The sequence below is a fragment of the Populus trichocarpa genome, chromosome 6 (genome assembly GCF_000002775.5).
Source record: "Populus trichocarpa isolate Nisqually-1 chromosome 6, P.trichocarpa_v4.1, whole genome shotgun sequence".
In the NCBI taxonomy this organism is placed as follows: Eukaryota; Viridiplantae; Streptophyta; class Magnoliopsida; order Malpighiales; family Salicaceae; genus Populus; species Populus trichocarpa.
The window spans coordinates 1,922,019-1,948,087 of NC_037290.2; the positions used below are offsets into that span (position 1 = coordinate 1,922,019).

Sequence of the window (26,069 nt, forward strand, 5' to 3'; positions counted from 1 at the left end):
CAAACAAGTTAATTTTAGTTATCAATTATCATGAAAAGAAGCACAAGCAAAAATCTCCATGATCTCTGATTCAATTCCATGATACGATGACATCAATCAATCCACATTTACATGACTTCATAAAGAAATCAACTCTATAGAATACAAAAGAGAAACCTGCAAATTTTAGATCATTATTTGAGATAGGAAATGCACCTGCAAAACAACAGGCAGTTTAGACATTCTTCAACTTGTTTACTTTTGATGGTGGCCACTGTCCCCTCTTCCTCATCCCTCGCTTCCGATCAAGCTTCTTACTCGTAAGCCTTATCTTCTTCCCCAACTTCATCTTCATCTTGTGCTCAAGCTTCAGCTGCAGCTTTGAATCCAAAGGAATTTTATCAAGAACCACATCCTCCTCTTCATCATCACTTTCAGACACAGGTTGCCCACTATCTGGACTTGTCCCCTTACTGTCAGACAACGCCTTAACTGTCATTAAACCCTTTCCCACGGGGGTGCTTAAGCAAATTCCATCAAAAGACTTTGAGAGTACACCAATGGGTAACCTGCAAGCTGAAAACCAGTACCAATCCATGGATTTCAGAGTATAAATAAAACCAAAAGTAGGCACTCAAAGAAAATTGGATGAGGCAAAACCAGGATACCTAAAATCTACAAGTTCAACCAAACAATGGAAAATGCACAAATCATGTTTGAAAGAAAACCCAAAAAGGAAAAAAAATATTCCTTTTCATTTTCTTCACCAAGCCCCCTGTTTTCCCTTTTCATCATCTTTCCTAGAAACAGAGTAGGAGCTAAAATTGGCGATAGAGAGAGACTTACATGGGAGACCAAGAGTGACCCTGGTTGATGAAACGCCATATAAAGAAGATGAAGAGGAAATTGGTACAGAGACAAGAAGAGCCATTTGTAATTGTTTGCCTGCTCTTTCTCGGAAATCCTAATTTGCAATCACATAAACCCTAGATAAAGAAGGAAGGAAAGAAACAGTCCAATTAAAATCTATCAGCTAAACTGCGGGATGACCCATGATCAAGTTGATCTAATAGAGAGTTTGCGGAGTATGTTCAGCTACTTATTAAAATATTTTTTATTTTATTTAAAAATATATTAAAATATTAAAAATTATATTTAATATTAGCATATGAAAATATCTAAAAACACTAACAATTATTAATTTAAAAAACAAATTTCAAACTTCTTTAAAATTATTTTTAAAATACAAAGATAAACAAGATTTTATCCAAATAAATTTTAAAAAATTTTATATTAAAAAATAAAATTTAACCCATATTAATAAAAAAGACTTATTTTTTAAAAATAAAAAATCAAATCAGGTTTTAAAATATTTTATAGTATATTTCATGTTTATAAAAAAAAATAATGAATAATTTTAATGCAAATAATAATAATAATAAACACAACAAAGAAGAAAAATACTAATATATTGATTGATGGGTAAATAAAAGTTTACAGCTTTTGTTTAACTAATAATACTATACATTTTTTAAAAAAAAAAACTGCGTGGAAAATCAATACTCCATAGAGAAATAGGTTTCCATCTTCGTGACCATAAGCTCCTTAAATCTGATAATCTAGGTAGGAATCCTCCTCCTCCATTAACAATGCTTAGAAATTAGCAAACCAGTTGGTCTCATTCTTCAAGTACTCGATCAAGCCAGCATCCATAACAGGGATAGCACTCACTGCTGGTGCTGCATCCTCAGTAGTTATCGCATTATCACCAGCAGGACAAACCCCTTCATCACCATTGTAGCTTGCAAGCGCCATCTGTTGATTTTCATTAGCTGTCGTTGGCTCAATGTTGACGGTTGCTGCTGCATTCTCAGAATAATCTTCTGTAGAGAAAGTTGCAAGCCCCATGGTCTCCTCATTTTCGATGATGATAGATTCTTCGGCGAGCGGCGTTATAGGTTCAAAGCTGATTATTGGATGCTCGTAGAAACTCTCAACAATATTCTGGCTCCTTCCATAACCATCAAAGACAGCTTCTGACTGAAGCACCTTCTGATTATCACTGAAACTTGCAAACGCCATCTGTTGATGTTCACTAATCATTGGTTCTTGAATGAAGTTTGCTTGCTGAGGCTGGAATCGCAAGGCAGGTTCGATGTTGACAATTGCCGGCGCCTCAAGCCCCATATTCTGAATACTATAGAAAGTATCTCCAGTAGCTGAGGAACCTCCATTGTCCTCAATTGAAACAGTTCCCACCAGAGGCCGCATCTCCTGATTTTGGATAATCTGCCGCGGTTCTTGATGTGTTAATTGTGCCATTGTAGGTCCTGAGTTGATTGCCGCATCAATATTGATATTTCTTTGAATAACTTCTGACGAATAATCCATCGACTTCCTTTTTCTTGATTCTTTAAGACCATGGTCACTGATCTTAAGTTTACAGATCACAACGTTTTCAGAAATAGATTCTGAACCATACTGCATCAGTATCCAACGACCATGCTGGTCTGGTCGTCGATGGTTCTGGTAAAGGAATCTTCTCCTCATTCCTATAACAATATCTCTATTATCTCGTCTAGATTTCACTACATCAACGCTGCCACCATGCCACGTACCACCATTAGTACCAACAGTTCTACTCATCCTCTTAGCACAATTGAGTGTTTTTTTACCCAATGTTGTAAAAAAATAGAGAACATTATCACCTTCCTTGTGACCTGCGAGCTTGTTGAATATTTCCCAGGGTTCTTCTCCACCGTGAAGATTGTAGTCCTTGATCATCGTGGCGGCTTCGCTGGGTAAACCTCCACGGACCTTCTGGTATAGATAATAGCAGATCAACTGTTCCTCAGTGGGGCAGAACCTGTATCCTGGAAGTAAGCGAGAAAGAATGTTCTGCATTGTGCAAACAAGAATAGGCTTGTGATCTTAACAATGAGAAAGAATAGCAGCTAGCGAGTAAGCTGAGAAAGAAAGCTGTGTTGCTAGGGTTTTCTTTTTTTAAGGATCAGAGGGCTACGTTAATTATATATAGAGGCACACTGGGGTAAACCAAACCGTTGTTGATACGGATAGAAAATTAATCTTAGCTATCAGAAGTTTATCTTATACTGGATATTAAGAAATATTTAAGATAATGATTAATGCTTCTAACAGTAATTGTAAGATGTATTTTTTTTAATTAAGCTTTAATAACTACAAAGAGCCATGAGCTTAGAATATTAACACACCTTGCCCAGAAAAGAAATAGCACATTCAGATAGTAATGGTTAAAGCAAGCTTCGCCGGGAGGTTAAATCGGAAAACTTGGGATTTAAAACTTATTTTGATTTAGTTTCAAGATAAATCTTAGAAGAAATTCAAGGTTAATTAATTTATTAAAAAAATTATTACATGATATTAAAAATTATTTATTTATTAAAATAAATTAGGATGAGTTTTATTTTCTTAAATATGATACATTAATTTGAATCCTAATATTTGAGATAAAGATAGGTTAAAGAATAACAATATGAATTTGGAAATAAATTGAGAGTAATTAGATTTATAAAAATTAATCAGAGGCTAAACTTAAAATATAAGAAAAAAATGATTTTTTTTTTAAATCTCATGGTTGATAATTAGTGAAAAAATGAATCTACAGTATTTTTTTAAAACTTTAATCCGATCAGGTTCTGTAAGCAAGATAACCGTCACTCCGGGCTTCTTTCTGACAAAATATTGGGTTGAACTTAGAATTCGCATCTGACTCCTTTAATGCAATCCACTAACCTATCGGAATTCGGAGCAAGATAACCATCACTCCGGGCTTCTTTATGACAAAGTATTGGGTTGAACTTAAAACTCGCATCTGACTCCTTTAATGCAATCCACTAACCTATCGGAATTCGGATTCAGATATTATTCTTCTCCTACTCCTCCTCAATGCTCCATCAAAATCTCATTCTCTTTCTGTGTTTCTTTCTGGCTAAGAAATCATCTAATGGACCCTAAACGCAAGGCAGGAGCTATAAAAGAACTCGAGCTAGCCAGACAGAAGCGAGCAGCCAATAATGAATCCAAGGAAGTCGACCCCTACAGCAACTTAAAATCATGCCAAAAGCAGGTGGAGTTCATGAACATCCGAGAAGATCACGTAAAAGATGATATAAAGATCTAAGGCAAGAGTTAGTCCATGGAAAGGAAGAAATCAAGCGGATTCAGTCTGTGCCGCTTGCTGTGGGCCAGTTTATAAACATGGTTGATGAAAATAATGCCATTGTTAAGTCCAGCACTGGTTATAAGGAATATTTGGTTTGGGTTTTGAGTACGATTAACAGGGAGTTGTCAACGCCGTCAGCTTCCGTTGCGCTGCATCTTCACTCGCATGCTCTTGCGCCTCCTCAAGTTGATTCTAGGATATCCCTTCTTAGCCATAGCGAGAAGCCTGATGTCAATTATAGCGTAAGATATTCTCGAGTCATCTTATGCCCCCACATCGGTCTGGTTCAGTTTTTAGGAAGTATCTCACTCGTCCTACCCCTAGGGATTTTAAGGATTTATTCTTACCTGACAATTTCTTTTGATTTTGGTTTACAGGATATTGGAGGATGTGACATTCAGAACCACGAAATTCGTGAGGCAGTTGAGTTGCCACTGACTCACCATGAACTCTACAAACAAATCGGCATCGACCCACCTCGGGGTGTTTTGCTTTATGGTCCTCCTGGAACTGGAAAGACTATGCTGGCCAAGGCTGTAGAAAATAATACAACTGCAGCGTTCATTAGAGTCAATGGCTCTGAGTTTGTTCAGAAGTATCTTGGCCAGGCATGTCTTGAATGCTCATAAAGCTTTTTCCTGCTCCATTAAACATTAGTTCCAGAAGTCGTGACAGATTTATTTATTTTTGTTTTGTTTTACTTCAGGGCCCTCGGATGGTTCGCGATATTTTTAGGCTTCCAAGAGAATGCTCCTGCAATCATCTTTATTGATGAGGTTGATGCTATTACTACTGCTAGGTTCGATTCTCAAAGAGGCGCTGATAGAGAAGTTGAGCGAATCCTGATGGAAATCTTGAGTCAGGTTTGTGCTAAGAAAAATTTTGTATAGTGGAAACATAATAGATACTGTAGATGGCATGTGAAATCCTGCTATAATATGTTCTAAAAGTTCTGTAATTGACCACAACTAGCTTGTTCATGTACATGTTCTGTTCGTTGTCTTGCTGACATCGTTTTGACATTTTACCATGATTGAATTGTGCTGTAGATGGATGGTTTCGACCAGTCAGTAAACGTTAAGGTCATAATGGCGACTAATCGGGCAGACACATTGGACCCTGCCGAAAGATTGAATTTCCTTTGCCTGATAGGCAGCAAAAGAGGCTTATTTTCCAGGTAATTCTCTATTTCTTCTGCATGGTGCAGTTTGGTTTGATCCTATTTGAACCTCTTCCTTCATTCATTTGCGGATGAAAAGTTTCGTTTCGAAACATTTAATAATGTCTTAAGAAGATTTGAAGTTAGTTTACTTTTGTACAGGTTTGCACTGCTAAAATGAATCTGAGTGATGAGGTAGACTTGGAGGATTATATTACTCGGCCTAACAAAATTAGTCCTGCTGAGGTTAGTTGGTGTTGCTGTTTTATTCGTAGCAGCAGCTGCCGCCGTTTTTTGCTCTCATAACTCTTCCGAATTCCTCCATTGCTGCTGGCCAAGGAACTCTTAAGGAGCAAATAGATGTGCTAAATTGATTTGACTAAATTGTCTGTAATTGAATTGATATGGGCAGATTGCAGCTATTTGTCAAGAAGCAGGCATGCTTGCAGTGCGCAAGAACAGGTATGTCATACTTCATAAGAACTTTGAGAAAGGGTACCGAACCAATGTGAAGAAACCCCAAACCGACTTCGATTTCTATATATTCATCAAAGAAATTGAAATTATCAGAAAACAATTTAGCATTTTTATATTTTAGAACCGAAATAAAATCATTTTTTTATTCTCTAATTATAATTATTAAAAATTTAAAAGATCTATTTAATTCAATTAATTTTATATTAGTTTTTATAAATATTCTAGATAATTCAATTAATTTACTCGAAGTTCATAAGGTTTATGTTTTTTTAAAAAAACATTAACTTAATTAACTTACTCTCCCTTGGAGCTCATAATTCAATCATTTACCTATAGTTTCCACTCAATGTTGAGAAATAAAAACAGTAGCACTAATTATTAATTATTTTATAATTACTATAAATATATATAAAAAAATGAAATTAACAAAGCCCATCCAACAACACTAAGGCCTGAATCTAAACTCAAAGCCCATTAACATCCAAAGACTTCCCCCCAGCCCATCTAAAACCTTTCAGAATCTCCTTCTCCGTTTATAAATAAAACATTCTCAGATTTCTTGCTTTGCAACCCGGCCCCCCCTCTCTCTCTCTCAATCAACGCATCATGTCGACAATGGTACTTGACCCGAGACCCGCCCCGACGGTGGAGCCAAGATCGGACCTTGTACCCGACCCAACAACAGTACCCATGGAGGACGACGACCTCTACAGCCGCTTTAAATCTCTGCAACGACAGCTAGAATTCATCGACATACAAGACGAGTATGTCAAGGATGAGCAGAAGAATCTGAAGCGAGAGCTACTTCGTGCGCAAGAAGAAGTGAAGCGGATCCAGTCGGTGCCGCTTGTGATCGGGCAGTTTATGGAGATGGTGGATCAGACTAATGGGATTGTTGGGTCTACTACGGGTTCGAATTATTATGTGAGGATTTTGAGTACGATTGATAGGGAATTGTTGAAGCCGTCGGCTTCTGTGGCTTTGCATCGGCATTCGAATGCTCTTGTTGATGTTTTGCCACCTGAGGCTGATTCTAGTATTTCTCTGCTTAGTCAGAGTGAGAAACCTGATGTTACTTATAATGTAAGTGAAAAAGGTTTTTTGTGGGTTTTTGGATTTGGGGTTTCTAAAATTGGTGATTTTGTGATTTGATTAGCTAGGTTTGGTAAGTGGGGGTTTAGCGTAGCTTTTTCTTTGTTTGCTAGAGTTCAATTTTTTAAATTAGGGTTTGTTTTGAATTGGGATTTTGAGGTTAGGGTTTGTGAATTTGGTTTATGAGTTTCTACATTTAGCTAGTTGATGTTAGTTACTTAATAATATAAGGTTCACGTTTAATTTTAGTTTTGGTGGGTTTTGGGATTTATGAGTTACTAATTTGGTGTTTGAGTAGAGGGGTTCTGTAGCTAGGGTTTTGAAAATTTGGTTTTTTTAGGTTTTGGGGTTTGGGTGTTTTTAGTTACTAATTTGGTGTTCGAGTAGCTAGGGGTTCTGTAGTTAGGGTTTGAAAATTTGTTTTTTTAGATTGTTTTGTTGTATTCCCAAAGTGGTGACTAATTAGCTAGGGGCTTGAATTTGAGGTTTTGAAAAATTATGCTTTATTATTTGTGGTTGTTGCAGCTTAGTTTTTTTGTGCTGACGGGGGGGGGGGGCTCCTTAAGTTTTCTGATTTTTGATTGTTGGTTCGGGATTTTTGTACTACTGAGATCTAGAGAACTGCTTGTATTTTGATTCTTAGCATGTTCTTGCACTAGTGATCAAGTGACATAGGCTGCAAGCTGAATATTAATATTGTTGTGTTCTTTAGTTTCTTGTTTGAGTTTAAGAACTCAACCTCAACTCACACATGTTCCCCTTTTCTTCTATGGTATTGCCAGGACATTGGAGGATGTGACATTCAAAAGCAGGAAATTCGTGAGGCGGTTGAGTTGCCACTGACTCACCATGAACTTTACAAACAAATTGGTATTGACCCCCCTCGTGGTGTGTTGCTCTATGGTCCACCTGGAACTGGAAAAACTATGCTCGCCAAGGCTGTTGCTAATCATACAACTGCAGCCTTTATTAGAGTTGTTGGCTCTGAGTTTGTTCAGAAGTATCTGGGTGAGGTATGTTTTGCATGTTCCTGTCGTGCTCAAGTATTTTGAGTTATCATCAGCAGTCTTATGTGTTAAATTTGTTTCCATGTTTTAGCACTTCTTATGAAAGTTCCAAGCATCTGAACTTAGTTTTCTGTCCTGATATAGATAGAACCATATCATTCATTCTTGTATCATATCCACCTTTTTTAACGTTTTCTTAAGTGATAAGCATCTGAGTAATTAAAAGCAGAATCATTGTCTTAAGCAGTTGGTGATGATTGCCTACATATGCACTGCAATATAATATATTTTTTCCCTTCTTTTATTCCAGGGACCCCGCATGGTTCGTGATGTTTTTCGTCTTGCTAAAGAGAACGCCCCAGCAATTATTTTTATTGATGAGGTAGATGCTATTGCTACTGCTAGGTTTGACGCTCAAACTGGAGCTGATAGAGAAGTTCAGCGTATTCTGATGGAACTACTGAATCAGGTACGAGTGATGAAAATCTTTACGTAATTCACCCTCAACATATACTGGTGGTCTGGCATGTAACTCTTGTCTTTTTACTTAAATAACTTCTTGATGATGTGCTTGTTATGTTGGTTGACCAATTCTGAACTTTTGTTCATGATTGAATTCTGCTGTAGATGGATGGGTTTGATCAGACGGTAAATGTTAAGGTCATAATGGCAACTAATAGGGCTGACACTTTGGACCCTGCTCTTCTGCGTCCCGGAAGACTTGACCGGAAAATTGAATTTCCTTTGCCTGATAGACGGCAAAAGAGGCTTGTTTTCCAGGTAATTTCTTTTTGTGTTTCAAGTGGCAATATGTTGTTTCTCTTATCTTGTAAGATTGATGATTCTGTCTGTTTTGAACCTCCTCTTATGCTCTGATGCTGTTGTTTCTCATCACCTTATTTCACAATATATTGGTGTTCTGATCTCTGCTTCAATACCAGTTAAATTGGCTGTGTTGGTTTGTTTTTATACAGGTTTGCACTGCAAAAATGAATTTAAGTGATGAGGTGGACATGGAGGATTATGTGTCTCGACCTGATAAAATTAGTGCTGCCGAGGTTAGTAGGTCTTGCAATTTATTGTTAGCAACTTGTTTTGTTTTGAAATCCCTTCATTTTATGTCCTATTCATTTTGCATGTTTTATTTCACCTGATTTCTTTAGTGCTACTCCCCTATGGAGATCTTATGATTATTCAGGTTTTGGGTTGTATTTGGGAAAAGAGAGAGAGAGAGAGAGAGAGAGAGAGAGAGAGAGAGAGAGAGAGAGAGGAAGGCTTGTAGAAATCATAGATTGGATATGATGTTAAAACTGTATATTTTGATTTGGATTATGTTATGGATAAGTTCGTAAGAATTAGTAGATGTCTTTATGGCAAGCTAATAATTTCTTGCAAGATGCTATTTGTCAAGGAAATGAGAGGATAATGCTGGTAATTAGACTGCATAAAACTCTTACATTATGTAGTGATCCTACCAGAAAATTGCACTAAAAGGAATGTGATGCAGCAAAAGCTTTTGGATTAGGGTTATGTATCCTTATATTTTGTTGGATAATTGTGGCTTTGCATTTGGAACTTTATTAACTTTTCAATGTATGGCCAGCTCTTCTCCCTTGGGCCCTTGGCTTGTCTGTTACGATTTTTAACAGTGGTTTAAGATGGAGATTAGGTATTTGGTATTGTGATACATGGTGCTTTTCAAAAGTACTTTTCATTTTGAAAATATATCAAAATAATTTTTATCAGATTTGTTTTTTATTTTTGATATTAGTACAACAAAATCATAAAAAAAACACTTTGATTTTTTCAAGTAAATGTACTTCTGGAAAGCACCTCAAAAGTGGAAGCTACTGCCCTTCCAAACAGGGAGGGAGGGTTAGAGCCAATTAGTATTTTTTTATTTTATTGTTTTCCATCAATTCCCCTCCCCATCCCTCTGTTATTTTTTGGCTCTGACTAAATTTCTAACAGTGACTTGCAATTGAATGGCAATTTTACAGATCGCAGCTATCTGCCAAGAAGCAGGCATGCATGCAGTACGCAAGAACAGGTATGTCATTCTCCCCAAGGACTTCGAGAAAGGCTACCGAACCAATGTGAAGAAGCCTGACACTGACTTTGAGTTCTACAAGTGAGATCTGGAAGCACGCACGCTTGACAATCATTGCTCTGGCTGGGGAAGTTGTGTTGGCGTAAACAATCTGTGCACCTTTGATGTTTGTTCTGCTCGTTATTGAGAAGCAGATTGCATTGTGGGCGTAGGGGACGACGAGCACCCCCCCCCCCCCCCCCCATTTAGATTCATTTTATATTACATTTGGAGTCATTTTCTCGCTTCAGCTCCAGGCATGTTTCCTGTTCTGTTTGACATTATTGTTTAGAAAATGAAAAAAAAAACTTTTATTGGTGTAAAGTTTTTCTTATATGCTATTTCATTTTTGCAAATGAAAAAACATGGATGGAACTGCAAGAAAATGTAAAGAAAGCAATATGAGTCTGAGTTCATTTTCCATAACTATTATTTCATTTATATATCAATAATTCAGAATTTTTGTATATGTTATCACAGTGAATCAGTGATTGAAAAAGTAATAGCCAACTCATGTGGATAATTGTTTTTTCAACACAAAAAAAATAAATATCAATTTCAATAAATATAAAATAAAATTGTTAATGATAACTAAAAATTAAATTGAAAAAATCAAGAAATAAATATAGTTTAAGATATTTATTCTTGTAACATACAATCACATATTAGAGAAAAAATATATAATTATTTTATATGAAAATCAAGTGAAAACTAAATAATATTTAATTAAAAACTAAAATGAAAAGTTGAGAAATAGATATGAATGTAATGTTTGATCTTGAAAAACAAGTCATGAATTCTATTATATTTAATAAATTAATTTATTTGAATTAATTTTTATTTAATAAAACGATAATAAAAAAAATACACTTAAGTGATTCAATAAAATTTAAGTCAAGAATGACTCCTAATATCAAGCAAAAAAATTAAAATCTTATTTAATTACATCATAATAATTTTTTAAAATTAAAAAATATAAGCCAATAAAAAAATTCAATAAAAGCTTAACTATGAAGGATAAGATTGGAATACAAAAAATAAAAGGAAAAAAAAAAACCAATGCTCAACCAAGAAAAAGCCTAGATGTGTGGGTTTAGGCTAGCAATTTTTTTTTCTCTTTTAAGGAACGGATGATTTTTTTAAAAAAAATAAGTAGACGACAAGTCACCTACTTCTCCTCAAATTTTACCCATAATGATGGTAGAAAAATTAAGATTATCGGTTGTTCAACCTAGAAATCTATTTTAAACTCAAAATACCTATAAAAACATTTTATACATCTTGATAAGATTACACATCACCTCAAATAACTCAAAAACATGTCCACAAACCTAAAATCACGCTAAACCAAACAATTTCTTGAGTTTAAATACACCATTCCAAGCAATGAGAATGCTACAAAAACACCTAAGTGAGACTCTTTTTATTGAATAAAACTCATTGACATCAAGATCGATCTTTTTGTGGTTTAAATCAATGTCAACCAACTCTCTCTCTCTCTTTTTCTCGCTCACCAAGATCATACGACTTTCTTTTCTCTCTCAAATCATGGATTGAAAAAAAAAATAAAGTTTTAGACTAAAATTAAAATTGCAAAAACCAAAGGAACTGGAAAAAAATTGCAAAGTATAAGGATTAAATTGAATTTTTTTGTGCACAATTTGAAGTTGCAATTTATTTTACCTGTTTTTATCTATTTTGGTCATTTCAATCCTATAATTAGTTAACAAATCAAAGCTAGTTGAACATAAATTTGGCCATAATATGAGTGTATGAAAAATGTTGCAGAGCTTCAATATATTTTCCAAACCATTTAGTGTATTTCTAGAAGGGATGATAGTTGGCCTAATGATCTATATACTAGAAAACGGCCCATGATCACTAGGAAAATATTAAGTTAAAAACCCTCTATCCTAAATAATTTGTTTAGAAATTATTCCAACTGAGCACAATTTTATTGAATATAGCTTGAAAGTGAATATCAATAAATAAAAAATAAAACATTTACTAAATATGTAAAAAAACTTCAATCCTAAGTAATTTACTCAGATGCTAGTAGTTTGCATGGCTCGCACTATATTTTGAGGGGATCAAAAAGAAATTGAATTTAAAAAAAATATTTATGTTGCGGGAAATTTTTGAATATTGTTATTAAACCTAAAAATACAAATCAGTTTTAAAATTTATCTCGTCAAGAAAAATTTTCATTGTAAAATAAAAAGTTGATGTGTGTGAACATAAAGCAAATAGAGAATTATGTGTCACTATTATAATAATAATAATAATAATAAATATATTGATTTAAACCAAAAATTAAATTAGAAAGTTGAGATAAAAATACATGTCAAGATATTAGTGTGTGTAGCTCTTTAAATTGTTTTATTTAATTATAAAACAATAGTTTTTTAAAAAAAAAACTTGGCAATTATAATTTTAAAAATCACAACTAATTACTTTTCTCTCTACTATTATTTTTTAGCAAGGTTGTCTCTCTCATTCAAAGACTGAAAAATAAACAGAATAAATTTTTGGATCAAAATGAAAATCACCAAGAATTTAATATCAAACTTGATTTTCCATTGTGTTTGACATTTCAGTGTTTGAAAATGAAAAACTTGAATTTAATTTGGTAATTTTATTATAACTTCAAAATTAATTCCAGCTAATTAGGTCATAATAAGGACTGAATTAAAAGGAAGAAAAACTTTGAAAATGAAAAAAAAAAAAAAAGTTGGGGTCACCTGGTCCCAAATCTTTAAATGTAATAAGTAATACTAATTTACTAGATTTGACACTTTTTTTAATTTTATTCATTACCTATATAATTATCTGAATGTTGCAAGGGAAAAACATATTAAGAAAAATAGTGAAATTTCTTATCTAGGACTTGTTTGCATAATTATAAAAGATTTTAGAACCAAATATATATCCTTGTATGACATATATACTTAAAAAAACATGAAAAAGTTTATATTGCACAAATAGTAATTAGTTACGTGTACATGTACATACATACATGTACGAGAGCAAAATCAAATCTAGTCAAATCCAGAATCCACCAAATATAACAATCATATCTTCGTTTATATAGACTTCCTCTTATATATATATATATATATATATATATATATATATATAATTAAAAAAGATAGATCCAGTGATTAAAGTAAATAACAGGTTATCCAACTTGATTTGTGTGTGTGTGTGAGTGTAATCTTGATGGATACATGCAATATGAGATATACTTCCATGCATGGAAGATATGATATTAGTTCTTCCACAATATATACCACACACCCTCATGTCTTTCAAGGCCACACCCAAATTCTCACTTCATTATTAGCGTAAAACCTTTGTTATCAGTACTATTGCCATGTCTTCTCTTGAGCGAAATAGGGCTTCTGAGAATATGGATAATAATGGATCAAATAACCTTGATCTGAATTTGATGGATTTCTTTGAGGTAAAATCAAATGGAGGTAAGAGAATGTTCAGATGCAAGTATTGCAAGAACAAGTTCTCCACCTCACAAGCCTTAGGAGGGCATCAAAATGCCCATAAACGGGAGAGAGCCATAGAGAAGAGAGACAATGGTGGTGCTATGCATTATCCTTCTCTTGGAAAAACCCTAGGTGTGGATATGAGCTCTATGATTCATAAACCGGCCTATAACCACTGGTTCCGTGGTGGTGGTATTGCCAATGGTGGCCATTATTCGGGGCTATCAAGGGCTTCTATTATGAACCATCACCCTAGATTGCAGCAACTGCAAAATGGAGGGCTTCAATCTTTGGCTAGCATGGTTCCTAATGCCGTCAACCTTGGGGGTTCTACCAGCACTTCTCTGAAGCAGAAGGAAGAGGGCAAAGGGCTTGAGTTGTCACTTAAGCTTTGATTATCCATTTCTCTCAGTCTTTAATAAGCATATTATATGTATCTTATACTTGTCTTGTCCATCTCTTGTTTCTTTCCTTGTTAGTAATTTGTAATTCGGAATACACAGTTCCTTTTAGAAAGAATTTCTTCTTCCTTTCATGTCTGTGTTTTTCCTCCCTTGAGAGTTCGATTTTATTTTCATCTTGACAAGTTGATAAATAAACCAATTTATTCTCATCATTAATTCGTTAATTAGCAAAGAAATCCACAGCATTGATGATGGTTTAAACCAATTTTCTGAAAATAATACATGCTAAGTTAATTTCTTTTCTAGTTAACTTACATGTGTGGATATATTTTTTTTTATAAAAAAAAATAACATAGTAAGTAAAATGTTTTCGTCAAAAATTTGTCTGCTAATTAAGAGTGGCTACATTGTTAAAACTACGAGGTTATGTTTAGGGGCGGAGCTAGGGCGAGGCTGGTAGGGGCCGGGCTCCTGGAAAAAAAAAAATCTTAGCTCTCCCTTGAATAATTTAAAATTTTAAGGCCACAAGTAGTAAATTTTAAGTTTTGCCTCTCCCTAGGAAAACCCTCATCTGAAGAAATTTCCTAGCTCTGCTCCTGTTTATGAATTATTATAGTTCATAAATTCATGCTATTCATCTTACCAACAATGGCATTTCGATGATTTTCTTGATTGGAAATGATGATAGATAGTTATCATTGATTTTCTTTGCATTAATTTCTCATCTAAAAAAATCTCCTTGAACTTAATATTTAATATTTTAAAATATGATCATAAATAATTTAATATTCACAACATTGTCGGAGCGAACTGCCCATAACACGGGAGCCTTCTGCTAGTTAATATAAGTAAATGTTAAACGAGAAATTATTGCACGAATTAAGAGAAAAGATTAACAAGAAGAAAAAACCTCAAAAAGATTATAGACCATTGGATTAGTGGGACCAACATTTAGGTTCTCCTTTAAGATCATATATATATATATATATATATATATATACTCTTAATTTGGACCAACGCATATCCAGATTTTATGGTCACTGCAACAACCATTTATGGACTGGAATATTAAATTCGAATTTGAAGAACATTTGCACCAGCAAAATTTCCATGGAGACTTATTAAAAAAGGTTGTAAGTAGATTTATTAATTTTGAGAATTATTGCTGACCAATGCTCTTAGGGGACACTCAAAAACCTTCATTAGCATGCATTTACTTGAGTACCTTGCCTTTTCAAGCAATGGCAATTAAGATATCTTTCTATATATGAAACAAGAGAATTCATTGTTCAGTCTGTAAATGTTTTATCTTGCTTGCAACTATACTATATATTGTGAGGGCTTAAAGTATATCCAGAATATTATTAAAAAATATATATATGGAGAGGGGTTCATCTACGACAGATGTATTGAGGACAAAAAAAATTTGAAAGGAAAGGTTCTTGAGGAACCCACCATGGAACCTGAATCAGATCCTTTGCTTGTTCTTAGGATTTTCAATGGTGAGGCTGGTGAGAGATCCAAAAAGAAAGAAGTCAACATTTTGGATTTGTTTGGTCCTGAATCTCCCAAGGCTTCACCGGACTCAAATGATGAGGATGCGAAGCAGCCTGCAGAGATGAGACAACACGATTGCAAATTTTGCGATAGGAAATTTCCCAGCTCGCAAGCATGAGGTGGGCACCAAAATCCCCACAAAAAAAGAGCGAGCTGTTATGAAAAGAGAACAGGCCATTGAAGCAAACCCTTTTGGAATCCTTTTGGGATCATTTGATACCTAGTGGAGAGTTGTGTGGTGTATCCCAAAAATCATAGATAATCTATTGTATGAATGGCAGGCACTTGCATCTGGAAAGTTGTAGAAGAAGTTTTGGCAGGCCTGGAGTAGCTTGGGGAATTTAACTCACACGTAATCAAGTTGTTTTTAATATCAAAACAATGAATTGAAATACAGTTCTAATTTGACTTGATTTTTCTATTGAATAAAGATTAATAAACCTGATTTTTCATATGTAAAAGCTGATCTTATTCACAGTGCTGAAGACATTCATCTCTAATAACTCACAGACCAATTACATGCGTGACAATTACTGGTTTGCAAGTGCTCGTAATTCATATATATCCATCTCTAGACAGCTTGGTAATTAGTCGCAGGCCCCTGTCTGTTGGTGCTTCAAACCAGGGGGGACCTTCACTTTCCAACCTGTTCAATTTCCCCCCTAATAGAATTGGTCGTGTTGATCTTTCAGGAGCTGGTGCTTCTGCCTGGAAAGAGCAACGTGGTAGCTGACGTAGCGGAAAGCTTTGAAGAAGCAGGTCACCGTCTGCTTTGATAAACAATAGTTGTTCGAATCCACGAACACAAGGAACGCTCGAGTCCACGAGCCAGAGAATAAGATTCTCAAGGAGAAAGTTTATTATGCAAATTTCAAAAGTGCCTTACAATGAAAATAAACAGCCTTTATATAAGCTGCACATCCTAGTTCAACTAGGACTAGGTTGTTTTCGGAAAGAAAGAACTAAAATAGGAAAAGAATACTAGAGTCCTGAAGGTAGATAAATTCTAATATTAAAGCATAAATAAAGTCCTAAAGTAGATTGGAGAAAGCCAGCTGCAGTTCCTGATTTGCCTCTTCGGGGTTGTCTCTGCAGTAAGCTGTTAGTTGCTGGTTTTGTTGCAGTTTAGTTCTCCTTTCTGCCATCTGTTATTCCAGCTGCAACTGGTTCTACATCAGTAGCCCTACAGAGCATGACTTATCCCTCAATACTTTGAAGATGATCTCCAAATTATCATGCGTAGAACCTCACCTAAATATAATTGAGTTAACTTCTAATTTGCCTCGTCTTTACTGGAATACATATCATTGTTGTTTTAATAAAACACTTTATATATATATTAATATCGCATCGATCATGGACCAAATAAATAACAGCATAACATGTAGTAAACTAACCTTGTGTTGTCATAAAATTAAAAATGTAAGCACGTGTACGTATTTGATACATAAAGTGAGGATGGTATAATCACATGATCTACAACAATATTTGCATTCCTTTTAAAAAGAAATAAAAAAAGAACCCTATAAATTGATGGAATTAATTAATAGCAACACTTAGAAGACATGTTAGCATGAGTTTAATTCCCCATTAATTTGTTTAGTAAATCATGTGAAGAACTTGGGCCAAGAACACAACCAAACAAGACTCTTTCAAAACACATTAAAAAAAAAAAAAACTATATTAATTCAATACTACTTCCATTGCAACTTTTAAAACTCACATAAAATAAAAACCTAATTAACAATAAAAACTTAAACAATATATTATAAATTTCTTCTTAAAACCATATTATGAAAAGATAATCACTTATGAGTTTTCCAATCTAACAATCAATTAATGGCTTCTCATTAATTAACCAGACCCAAACAGTGAATCTCATCTTGATATGCCTCTAAATCATACTAACTCAAGCATATCCACATGAACATAATAATAGTAAAAAAAATTCCCAAATAGAATTCCTCATCAATAGTTAATTATTTGAAATATTTACTTAAATATCTTAGATTCAAATCTTGAAAATAGTTAAGTGGAGACTCGCTAGAGTGAGCAAGCTATATATCCTTAATGTATAGCCCAAGGTAATTCACTGGGCTTTATATATATCTTAACCTACTCTTTTGCTGAGAAGCTGCTTCAAATGGCACCAACCCTATTCGTGGCCGCATAACGTGCACACCAGACAACGTGTAACTAGCTCTCTCTCTCGTAAAATCTACACACTCTCTAAGTCTCACGTAACGAATCCCAAATTCTCGTAGATTTCCTTTGACAAAACAGTCTTGTCTATCCTGTCCAAAATCTAAAAAGAAAACAAAAAATCAAAACCAAATCTATATATCCACTTTAAATAATCTTCTTCCTCTCACTTGTCTTCTGCTTCAAAGAACAAAAGGGTGTATACACCATACCATCTTTTGTTTTTCTTCAAAAACCCTGCCCTGTAAGGGTTTTTTTCTGGATATTTTTCCTGTTATCAAGACTTGGTATTCTGTTGTTTTTCTTATTTTGAATCTGTTATTATATTATTTAATATATGCTTGTGTTTTTTGTGTTTTTTTTTCAAGTTCTTTTGGTGGGGTTTTTGCATGATAGACGAAAAACGTCTTAAGGGTTTTCAAGTTGAAGGGATGGCGACTCAAAGCCAGGATTGGAGAGCAGCATTGACTCCTGAAGTTAGACAGAAAGTTGTCAACAAAATGTATGTTTTTTTCTTTTCTTTTTCCTTTTCTTCTTAATTTTATTGATTAAGATATATATGTATGTATGTATGTATGTATGTATGTATGTAAAGGGCAAGTCTTGTTTTGATATCTTGTTATTTTCCATCTGCAGTGGGGTTTTTATTAAGTGTTTTTGGGATTATGCTGTTTGGTTGATTGGTTACTAGTTGAGACTGTCAGTATCTCAAGCTATATGTTCGGAAAAAAATTTATTCCGTGCTATTGATTTGTTAAAACACCGGTCAAACATCCAGTCAATGTCAAAACATCCGGTTGTGGCCGTGATCAGATGCTGAAGCATCCGGTTGTGACAGACGGCGTAAATCAAAACAGTTGGTCACTAGTTGACTAGATGTTTCAGCATCCGATCAATCGTTTATAGAAAACTAAACCTTGATATGTAAATATCTGTTGAGTTATCAAATCACCAAAGAGATTTTACACAATTCCTTAAGAATCCATATACGAAAGGTATTTTGAGAACAATGAATTTGGTTTAAACCCCAGGCATCGTAAAAAAAAGCCTTCGCTTTTCTTTGCGATTCTTGTCCATTGTTTTTTATAAAATATCAATATTTGTTGATCTATTTTAAACTTGAATTGCTAATTCTTTGTTATAAGGATACGTTGTCTTAATCTTAATGTAGTATCATGTCAACTATGATTTTCTTGTATGTCATGCATTTAGAATTACATATCAACAGTTGTTGTTACTTGTTGGCTTGACAAGCTTTTTGTTTCCTCATTTTAGATGATACTAACTTTCATGATATGTTGGATATGAAAGGGAGGAGATTTTTATTGAGTTTGCGTTTGTTGCTATGATATGATAGACTGGCAAACTTGAGCAACCACTACCAGATGATCACGCCTTCTTCCGATCCTGAGTTTTTAACTCGACTAACGAACATTGCTGTGCAATTCGAGGATAAGACATTCAGAATTTCAGCAACGAAGGTACTAATATTAATCAAGTTTCAAAAGTCACTTTACCAATCTGTTGTATGCAAAATGTTGATTTCTAATCAGTTATTGGACTGTGATCTTCGACGTATGCTGCCAACTTTCAACCATGATTTGCTGACTGTTATCTTATATATATTTAATTTCTTTTTCAGTCAATTATCCAAGAAAAAAAAATATTTGGAAATCATTTACTTCTTCATCTTTTATTTCTACCTTGTTTCGGTTTCCATCAGCGTCATCAATCTTTCTCTTAGTGAATTGTTTCCAAGATAATATCTCCACGATACACATTCCGGCTCGCTGAAATTTTTACAGCTTCTTAGCTAACAACTTTCTGATCTCCCTTGAGTTTATAACCTCACTAATGAAATTATTTAAGAAGCTTAAGATTTTATAGATGCAGGAGTTAGCTGTTTCTTGTTGTCTTCCTATTAACTATTTACTTAGTTAATATGATTCTTTTCTTTGTTTCTCAGGAAAGTTATGTATATACAATAGGTAAGAAGATGAATTCGTTTGGTCCCATCAAGTCTGAAGCTTCCAAGACAACTGGTAAAAGTTCCTCAGGTAAGTTGTTTATGCATCACCGGACTCGAACCCCAATATTCGAATGCTTTTATGCATGAAGAAGGCATGAGAATTACAGTGGTTTAATAGCTGTTGAAACAAACAGTAGAAAGAAGAAGATATGTGATGCAGGAGGTTCTACAGGACAGGCCATGTTCTATAGTTGGCCGGCTAGCTAGCTGTAACCAGCCAAAGTCTTGAAGGCTCTCCAACTAGGCCCAAATGATACTGTTTTTTATTTATTTTTTTCAGTTTTAATGTTTTTCTAGTTAGTTTTGGATTTCGTCTTTTATTTTTCCTATTTGCATACGATTTTATTTTCCTTTTCTGGATGAGGGTGGTGAGAGACCTATTTAAACTACTGTAAACCTTTTTATGAGGGGAGTTGGTAGCAGAATAAATTTATTGAGAGTAAATTGTGCGGCTCGGGATCCTCTTCACCTTTTTCGTGTTTTTTCTATCTTCCTGTTTCCTTCGATTCTTAATCTAATTAGGTTCAAGCTTTACAGGTTTGAAAATTGTGTAGAGCATAAAAATTGTGTGTTTTTCATTCATTTTGCTTGTTTATTTTTTGTCTTGCTTTTCTTCTCTTCATGGTACATGCCCTTATTAGTTTTCAATCAAAATATGCACAAAATTACAGCAGAAGTGCAGTACTGTTCTTTGTGTTAGAAGCTATAGCAATTCTTGGCAACATATATAGTTGCTTAAGTGAATGAACTGTAAATGTTAATTTAACCTAATCTCTTCTGTTACAGGTCTAGGTCAGACCTTGATTGCAAACGATGTTGGGCAAAGCTCGGAGACAAATGCCGGCACACGATTTTCCCAACGTTTAGTCGGTAATAATTTTGTTGAACAAAATATGCAACCAAATATTACTTTTAACTCTCGGCGGGAAATGCTAGGAAGCCAGTCTTCAGATCAGAAACTGAAGTACCAATTACAACAGCAGGAGTTTCAGGATGGGATCCTGAAGGATAAGGTCCAGAATACTAGTAAGAGTTTTGTCATCCAACCTGACATTCTACACAGCCAACCTCATCAGCGGCAGCAGCATGTTACATCACAGAATACTCAGAATCAATTTTCTCAGCCGCCATCAGTAAAAACACAATACCGTCAAACACCATTTGCACAGCCATCAAATAGCCCAATGTTTCAACAGAATCAGCAACTCGGGAAGCAACGTGATGATTCAGAGCAGTTACAATGGTCAATTCCCCAACAAAATGTTTTACCGTCATTCCAGCAGCCCCTGGGCCAACAAAGAGATGTTTCTAGAATGCAGCTTCAGCAAAAAATGGCTGGATCACAACCATTTATCTTCAATGCTCAATCGCATCGGAGTTCAAGCCCCATGATTCAACAACCAGGGGTTACAGCTTCTGAACAAGAAGTTCATAAAATCACACAGCCTGGTCAGTTGCATCAGATTCTGGGTTCTCAAAAACAAAGCGGCTTGTCTCAAGAAGGGATCCAGCGAAAACCACAAACCTCAGCTTCCTTCCATCAGCAGAGGAGTATAGCTGATCAGCAGAAGCTTTTTCAGTCACAGATATCATTTGCTGGGTCCTCCTCAGGTAGCAATTTCTACGAAACTGTACACATTTTTGCTGGATGTATAATATAATTCATCACATTTACCAAACATTGTTTTTAGACCAAAAGGCAGAAATGTGCTCTATCAATTTCTTATTCAAAACCTTTTTTTCACTGCCTTTCTCTTGCAATATCTTTTGTTTTCTTTTTTTAGGTGCTAATAATACATTGTCAAATATTATCTGTCTTTTGTAGCATCACTAGAGCCCAAATCATCAGGTCAACTAACCAATACAGCTGATGAGCTTGATGAGGCCTATCAAAAGGTAACTTTTATTGATTAAACTGAGTATTTCTTGAAGTTTCATTATGTTTTTCCATAAAGGAATATCTGTCATCTCCATCGCCAAGGTACTTACCATTTCATATAGGATTTGGATAGAACAAATGATGGTGCTTTTATCATTATACTATGGATTGGTCGTGTGGTGACAGCATCACCCCCACCCTCTTTGGGGGAAACAAAAAAGAAGGCTATCTCAGACACTCAAATCTTATGTATCCTATGGTTGATAATGAAGTCAGAGATTCTTGCCACTGATTAGAATATCTTCATTTCCTTTGCAGCTTCAATGCTTTAAGCTACAGTATGGTCCACAACTCAAGAAACTATACATATATTTTAAGTCCTTACTTGACAAGGTATGTGAACTATTTGATTTCTGGTTGCATGCAGCATATATATGTTCGCAGATGCCGTAGATTGATTTACTTTCAAGATTTACATCCATTAGTTTTTGCCGCAAGGATTTTGATTTTCTGCCAATTATCACTTTTGATCTTTTCTGCAGGCAACAGATCCGGAGCTGGTTAGAAAGAACATGAAGCAAGTGATTTGGATAGAAAAAGCCATGCAGGTTTTTTCATTACAGCGAAATCAGATGAAAAATGCTTCCAAGGAGAAGTTGGAGACGACCAAGGATGCAATTGTAAAGTATGTAAACCTCTTTCGGCAGAAGAGAGTTGCCTCAGTTGAGCAACAAGCAGAACTTAGTCTGCCGACTAGCGGTCAATCCCAAATATCTCAGCCTCCTCAAAGCTGGAATGGGAAACTCCAATTCCCTCTAGTGAATTTAACTATGACAAATGGTTTGGGAAATTCATCTCCCACATCTTCAATGCAGTCAAGGGTTCCAAATTCGCAACCCAATTTTGTCAGTTCACTTCAATATAGTTCTGGAATGGGTTTGGAACAAAAGAATGGACCGAGTACGTTTCAGAAGTCAGCAAGGAAAACAGGCCAATATTTTGCTGGTTCACCACAAAATAATAATTTTTTTAGCAATAGCAATGTGAATGCTTTCGATTCTCCATTTACTCATTACACAAGGCTGTTACAGAACTTCGAGCAACAAATGCAGAAACAAACTATTCAGCTCAAAAAGGAACAGATGCTGATGCGCAACAGTCAATCATGCGTCACTCCAGCTATTGAATCTACAGAAAATCTACATCAACTACAGATACCAACTACTATAAATCAACTATACTCCAGTTCTCCTCGAAAGTCTCAGCTCTCTTCTGCTCAAATTGACCAGCAGAATTTTCCTTCAGCCTCTACTCCCTTGACTCCAACTTCAAGATATGTTGCATTGACCCAAGTTGATAACCAGACACAAAGTCAAAATCAATCTACGGCAACCGACACACCTGGGATATCAGCCTCCCCTTTGCTCGAAGAGTTCACTAGCCCCTCCAACGCATCTGATACAAATCAACCATTCCAGCGCCTACTTCGAGCTGTGAGTATATTTCTCTGGTTGCTTCTCAACATCTAAATGTCAGCACAAACCAACCATTCCTTCTAATATGATTAGACTCTGTTCTGATTCATTTAAGGCTCCACATAGATTGATTGCTCATTGCTACAATGTCACGGAATGTCTGCTATCCCTACAGAAGAACTACTATTTTTCCTTCAGAAATAAAGCTTACATGGTCACGTGGACTGATAATGTATTCCCAGGTAGAATCAATGTCACCAGGGGTATTAAGCGCTGCTGTCCAGGATATTGACTCAGTTGTCAACATGGTCGATAAGATTGCTGGAGGATTAGCTGAAGGACACTCTCAGGCTGCTATTGGTGAGGATTTGGTGTCTGAAACAAGGTTCCGTGTACAAGAAATGAACTTAGCATACCAACAGTCAAGCATTTATGAGAGAGAGATGGAGCAGAAATTTAGTGCCATGACCTGGGACACAGTCGGGCAGCCAATGCATCGGAAATCTGATTTTGATTCAACTACAACACCAAAGCTCAATAATTTGAGGATCAAGGTTTGCAATGTACTTCTACTCTTGTATTCAGTGTTCCTCATTTAATACTATACAATATGTCCTGCCTCTGCTGCTAGCTTATTTCCTTTGCTTTATCTAATGTAGTTCAACGCTTCTCCTTTTGCCGATATTAATTTAAGTACGAAATCAGGTTATAAAGATTCTATATTCTGATACTAGTCATAGGTACATAATTAAAACACTGTTTCCTAGATGAATCTAGTTCCTCTTAATCCTTAAATGGAACAATTTGATCAGATAGAACTCTAGGATTGCTTTGGCTTAATGAGGAACTGGAATCTAAATTAACAATCCTTATTGCAGCCCAACAAAGATCTGCTGGATGAAATCAGACGTGTAAACCAGCGATTGGTCGAAACTTTAGTAGAAGTTGATTCAACTGATGATGATTCTATATTACCTGAATCTAGTAAAGGAACAATCATCAAGTGTTCCTATACTGCTGTGTCTCTTAGTGGAGATTTAAAATCTTTGTCTTCATCTCCGACGGTCAGATTCTTAAACCAACTGAATTAATAGCAATTACTATTTGTTGATTATTCACTAATATATTATCCCTTTCATCACTTCTTACAGTTCCCTGTACTTATCTTGCGCTTGCTTGTTCCAGCCGATTATCCTAATACTTCTTCTGTAATCTTTGATAAGTTACCTGTTGGTTGGTGAGAAACTGGAAAACTCATTGTGTTTGATTTACTGCTTTTCACTTCTGACACTTGGTTCCATTTTCACAAGCTGTATCGAATCTGTTTCAAAATGTCTCATGTTTATTCATCTTGGACAATTTCATGACACAGTGAAGAGCCAGAAGATTTGTCAGAGAAGACAAAGTTGAGATTCAGCACAGCTCTTAGGAACCTTTCTGAATCCATGTCTCTTCTGGAGATAGCAAAGACTTGGGATGCTTGTTGTCGAGCTGTGCTCTTAGAGTTTGTTAAACCATTTGGAGGAGGATGTTTCAGTTCGAGATATGGCAAATGGGAGGATTTCTTTACTATATAAGTTACCAATTCTTATGGATTGTACCGTTCCGATTTTTCGGACAAGTAACTCTTTAGGATTAACTTGTTTCTGTTATCTTCACTTTTATGTCGGGTTGGGTTTTATTTTTTAACTCATATTAATAATTTGACTGGTTTAATTTAGTACTTGTGGAAATGAAGGTGAGCCAATCAGAATTTTTATTCTTGATTTTTTTGTTTCTTTCATTTTCTTATTCAGAATCTGCACAAGAATGCTACCGGGCTAGCCTTCCCAAGGAGCTCGTTGTAGCATTGAGCCAATGACTTTGGTTCCAACTTTGAGCTCAACCAAGAAAAATAAACTTAACTGACCAAACATTGATATGATCAGAATGGGGTACCAATATGATCAACTACTGTTCATGTCAAACTAGCTTGCATTATATTAATGTAAAAGAATCTTCGTAACCTAAAAGCTTAGGTTATTAGATAAAGCTCTAAAATATAATTTATATTATTTTTTAATATAATCTTTTATTTAAAAGCTATTTGGATTTGAAACTTGCACATACTTATTATTACCATGTGCTTATTAATATAATTACTTAGAATGCGGTAATGAGATTTTTGATTTCTTGATCATTTAATCTTCAAGACTTTGATATCATGTCAAATAATTATCTCAATTCAAAAATCTAAGCTAATAGATGAGACCCGATATGATTTATATTATTGATGTAGTTAGGCTTGAGATAACAGTGATTCTGAGCAGTCAGATGTAGATCTGTCACAACAAGATATGATGATTTTCCCTAAACAGATTATGTAGATGGCTTATCAGATGCATTTATGAACCAATTGAATAGGTCTAAGTCAAAAGGAGGTCTGGTCACATTAAACCGGAATAATGACTCAAAAAAACCATAATTTTTTATCTAACTGTTGGATCATGCTCAAATTTTTACAGGAGATTTTGGAGGCTAATTTTTCTTTAGTAGCCACAATGTTGCTATGTGGATTGTCAAATATTTGGATATCAAAAATCTCGTCCAAGCCTTTGGTTTTGGCTATTTTATTATTTTCCTTGTTATTTTTGGATTTCATGCATTATTTTAGATTTTATCATTGTTTTCTTTGTAGTTTTATTTGTGTTTTCTAGTTGAGGTTAGATTTCTAGTTTATTTAAGGTTCTGTAAACCTCTTAAAGACGCAAACTTTATCATTATTACTTTTAGAGAAAATAAACCTATGAATTTGAGATTCACATCTATAGCCTCTTTTGCTCATCAAATATTTGTGTTATGTGTTCGTTGTTATCTTTAACTTTTGCCTGTATCAATTATTCTCTAACATACCCCTAAAGTTTTAAGCTCTTTAACTTTCACTTGATGAAAGATGTTAGAGAATAATATAAATCATATCTTAAAATTTTATATAATAAATTAAGTTTTTGAGTTGAGATAGTTTTTCGATAATCTT

The 26,069-nt window shown here is 34.8% G+C and overlaps 4 protein-coding genes and 1 pseudogene across 7 annotated transcripts in view; 4 read left to right on the plus strand and 1 right to left on the minus strand.

The window, feature by feature from the left end:
* Nucleotides 1–1,061, minus strand: part of LOC7495668 (50S ribosomal protein 5 alpha, chloroplastic) — an 83,812-nt gene extending 82,751 nt beyond the window's left edge. For 2 of the 3 annotated variants that reach the window (XM_052454278.1, XM_024604730.2), the window contains exons 1-2: nucleotides 826–1,061; nucleotides 196–555 (exon numbers count right to left, since the gene is read on the minus strand). In XM_052454278.1, the coding sequence (XP_052310238.1) occupies nucleotides 215–555; nucleotides 826–910 (426 nt within the window). In that variant the 5' untranslated portion in view covers nucleotides 911–1,061 and the 3' untranslated portion in view covers nucleotides 196–214. The remainder of the gene's footprint in view (nucleotides 1–195; nucleotides 556–825) is intronic. The other variant, XM_024604731.2, reaches the window with a different exon arrangement.
* The window catches only part of LOC7479634 (26S proteasome regulatory subunit 6B homolog), an 83,075-nt pseudogene extending 77,198 nt beyond the window's left edge, over nucleotides 1–5,877 (plus strand).
* Nucleotides 5,878–6,374: 497 nt separating this feature from the next.
* On the plus strand, nucleotides 6,375–10,331 carry LOC7495669 (26S proteasome regulatory subunit 6B homolog). Its single transcript, XM_002307909.4, has 6 exons — nucleotides 6,375–6,902; nucleotides 7,694–7,924; nucleotides 8,229–8,387; nucleotides 8,546–8,698; nucleotides 8,893–8,976; nucleotides 9,919–10,331. The coding sequence occupies exons 1-6, from the start codon at nucleotides 6,426–6,428 to the stop codon at nucleotides 10,051–10,053; spliced, it is 1,239 nt and encodes a 412-aa protein (XP_002307945.3). The 5' UTR covers nucleotides 6,375–6,425; the 3' UTR covers nucleotides 10,054–10,331.
* Nucleotides 10,332–13,380: 3,049 nt separating this feature from the next.
* Nucleotides 13,381–13,902, plus strand: LOC7495670 (zinc finger protein 3). The gene has a single exon (XM_002307910.2). It carries the CDS (start codon nucleotides 13,381–13,383, stop codon nucleotides 13,900–13,902), a length of 522 nt encoding a protein of 173 aa, XP_002307946.2.
* A 3,772-nt stretch (nucleotides 13,903–17,674) lies between these two features.
* On the plus strand, nucleotides 17,675–24,790 carry LOC7495671 (mediator of RNA polymerase II transcription subunit 15a). 2 transcript variants are annotated; one of them, XM_024603549.2, is made up of 11 exons: nucleotides 17,675–18,172; nucleotides 18,946–19,151; nucleotides 19,637–19,727; nucleotides 20,486–21,310; nucleotides 21,525–21,595; nucleotides 21,897–21,971; nucleotides 22,121–23,071; nucleotides 23,296–23,607; nucleotides 23,932–24,117; nucleotides 24,205–24,290; nucleotides 24,426–24,790. In XM_024603549.2, the coding sequence occupies exons 2-11, from the start codon at nucleotides 19,056–19,058 to the stop codon at nucleotides 24,628–24,630; spliced, it is 2,898 nt and encodes a 965-aa protein (XP_024459317.2). In that variant the 5' UTR covers nucleotides 17,675–18,172; nucleotides 18,946–19,055; the 3' UTR covers nucleotides 24,631–24,790. The 2 variants fall into 2 exon arrangements, with proteins under 2 accessions (XP_024459317.2, XP_052310239.1); XM_052454279.1 differs by having other exon boundaries at nucleotides 19,028–19,151.
* The last annotated feature ends 1,279 nt before the right edge of the window (nucleotides 24,791–26,069 follow it).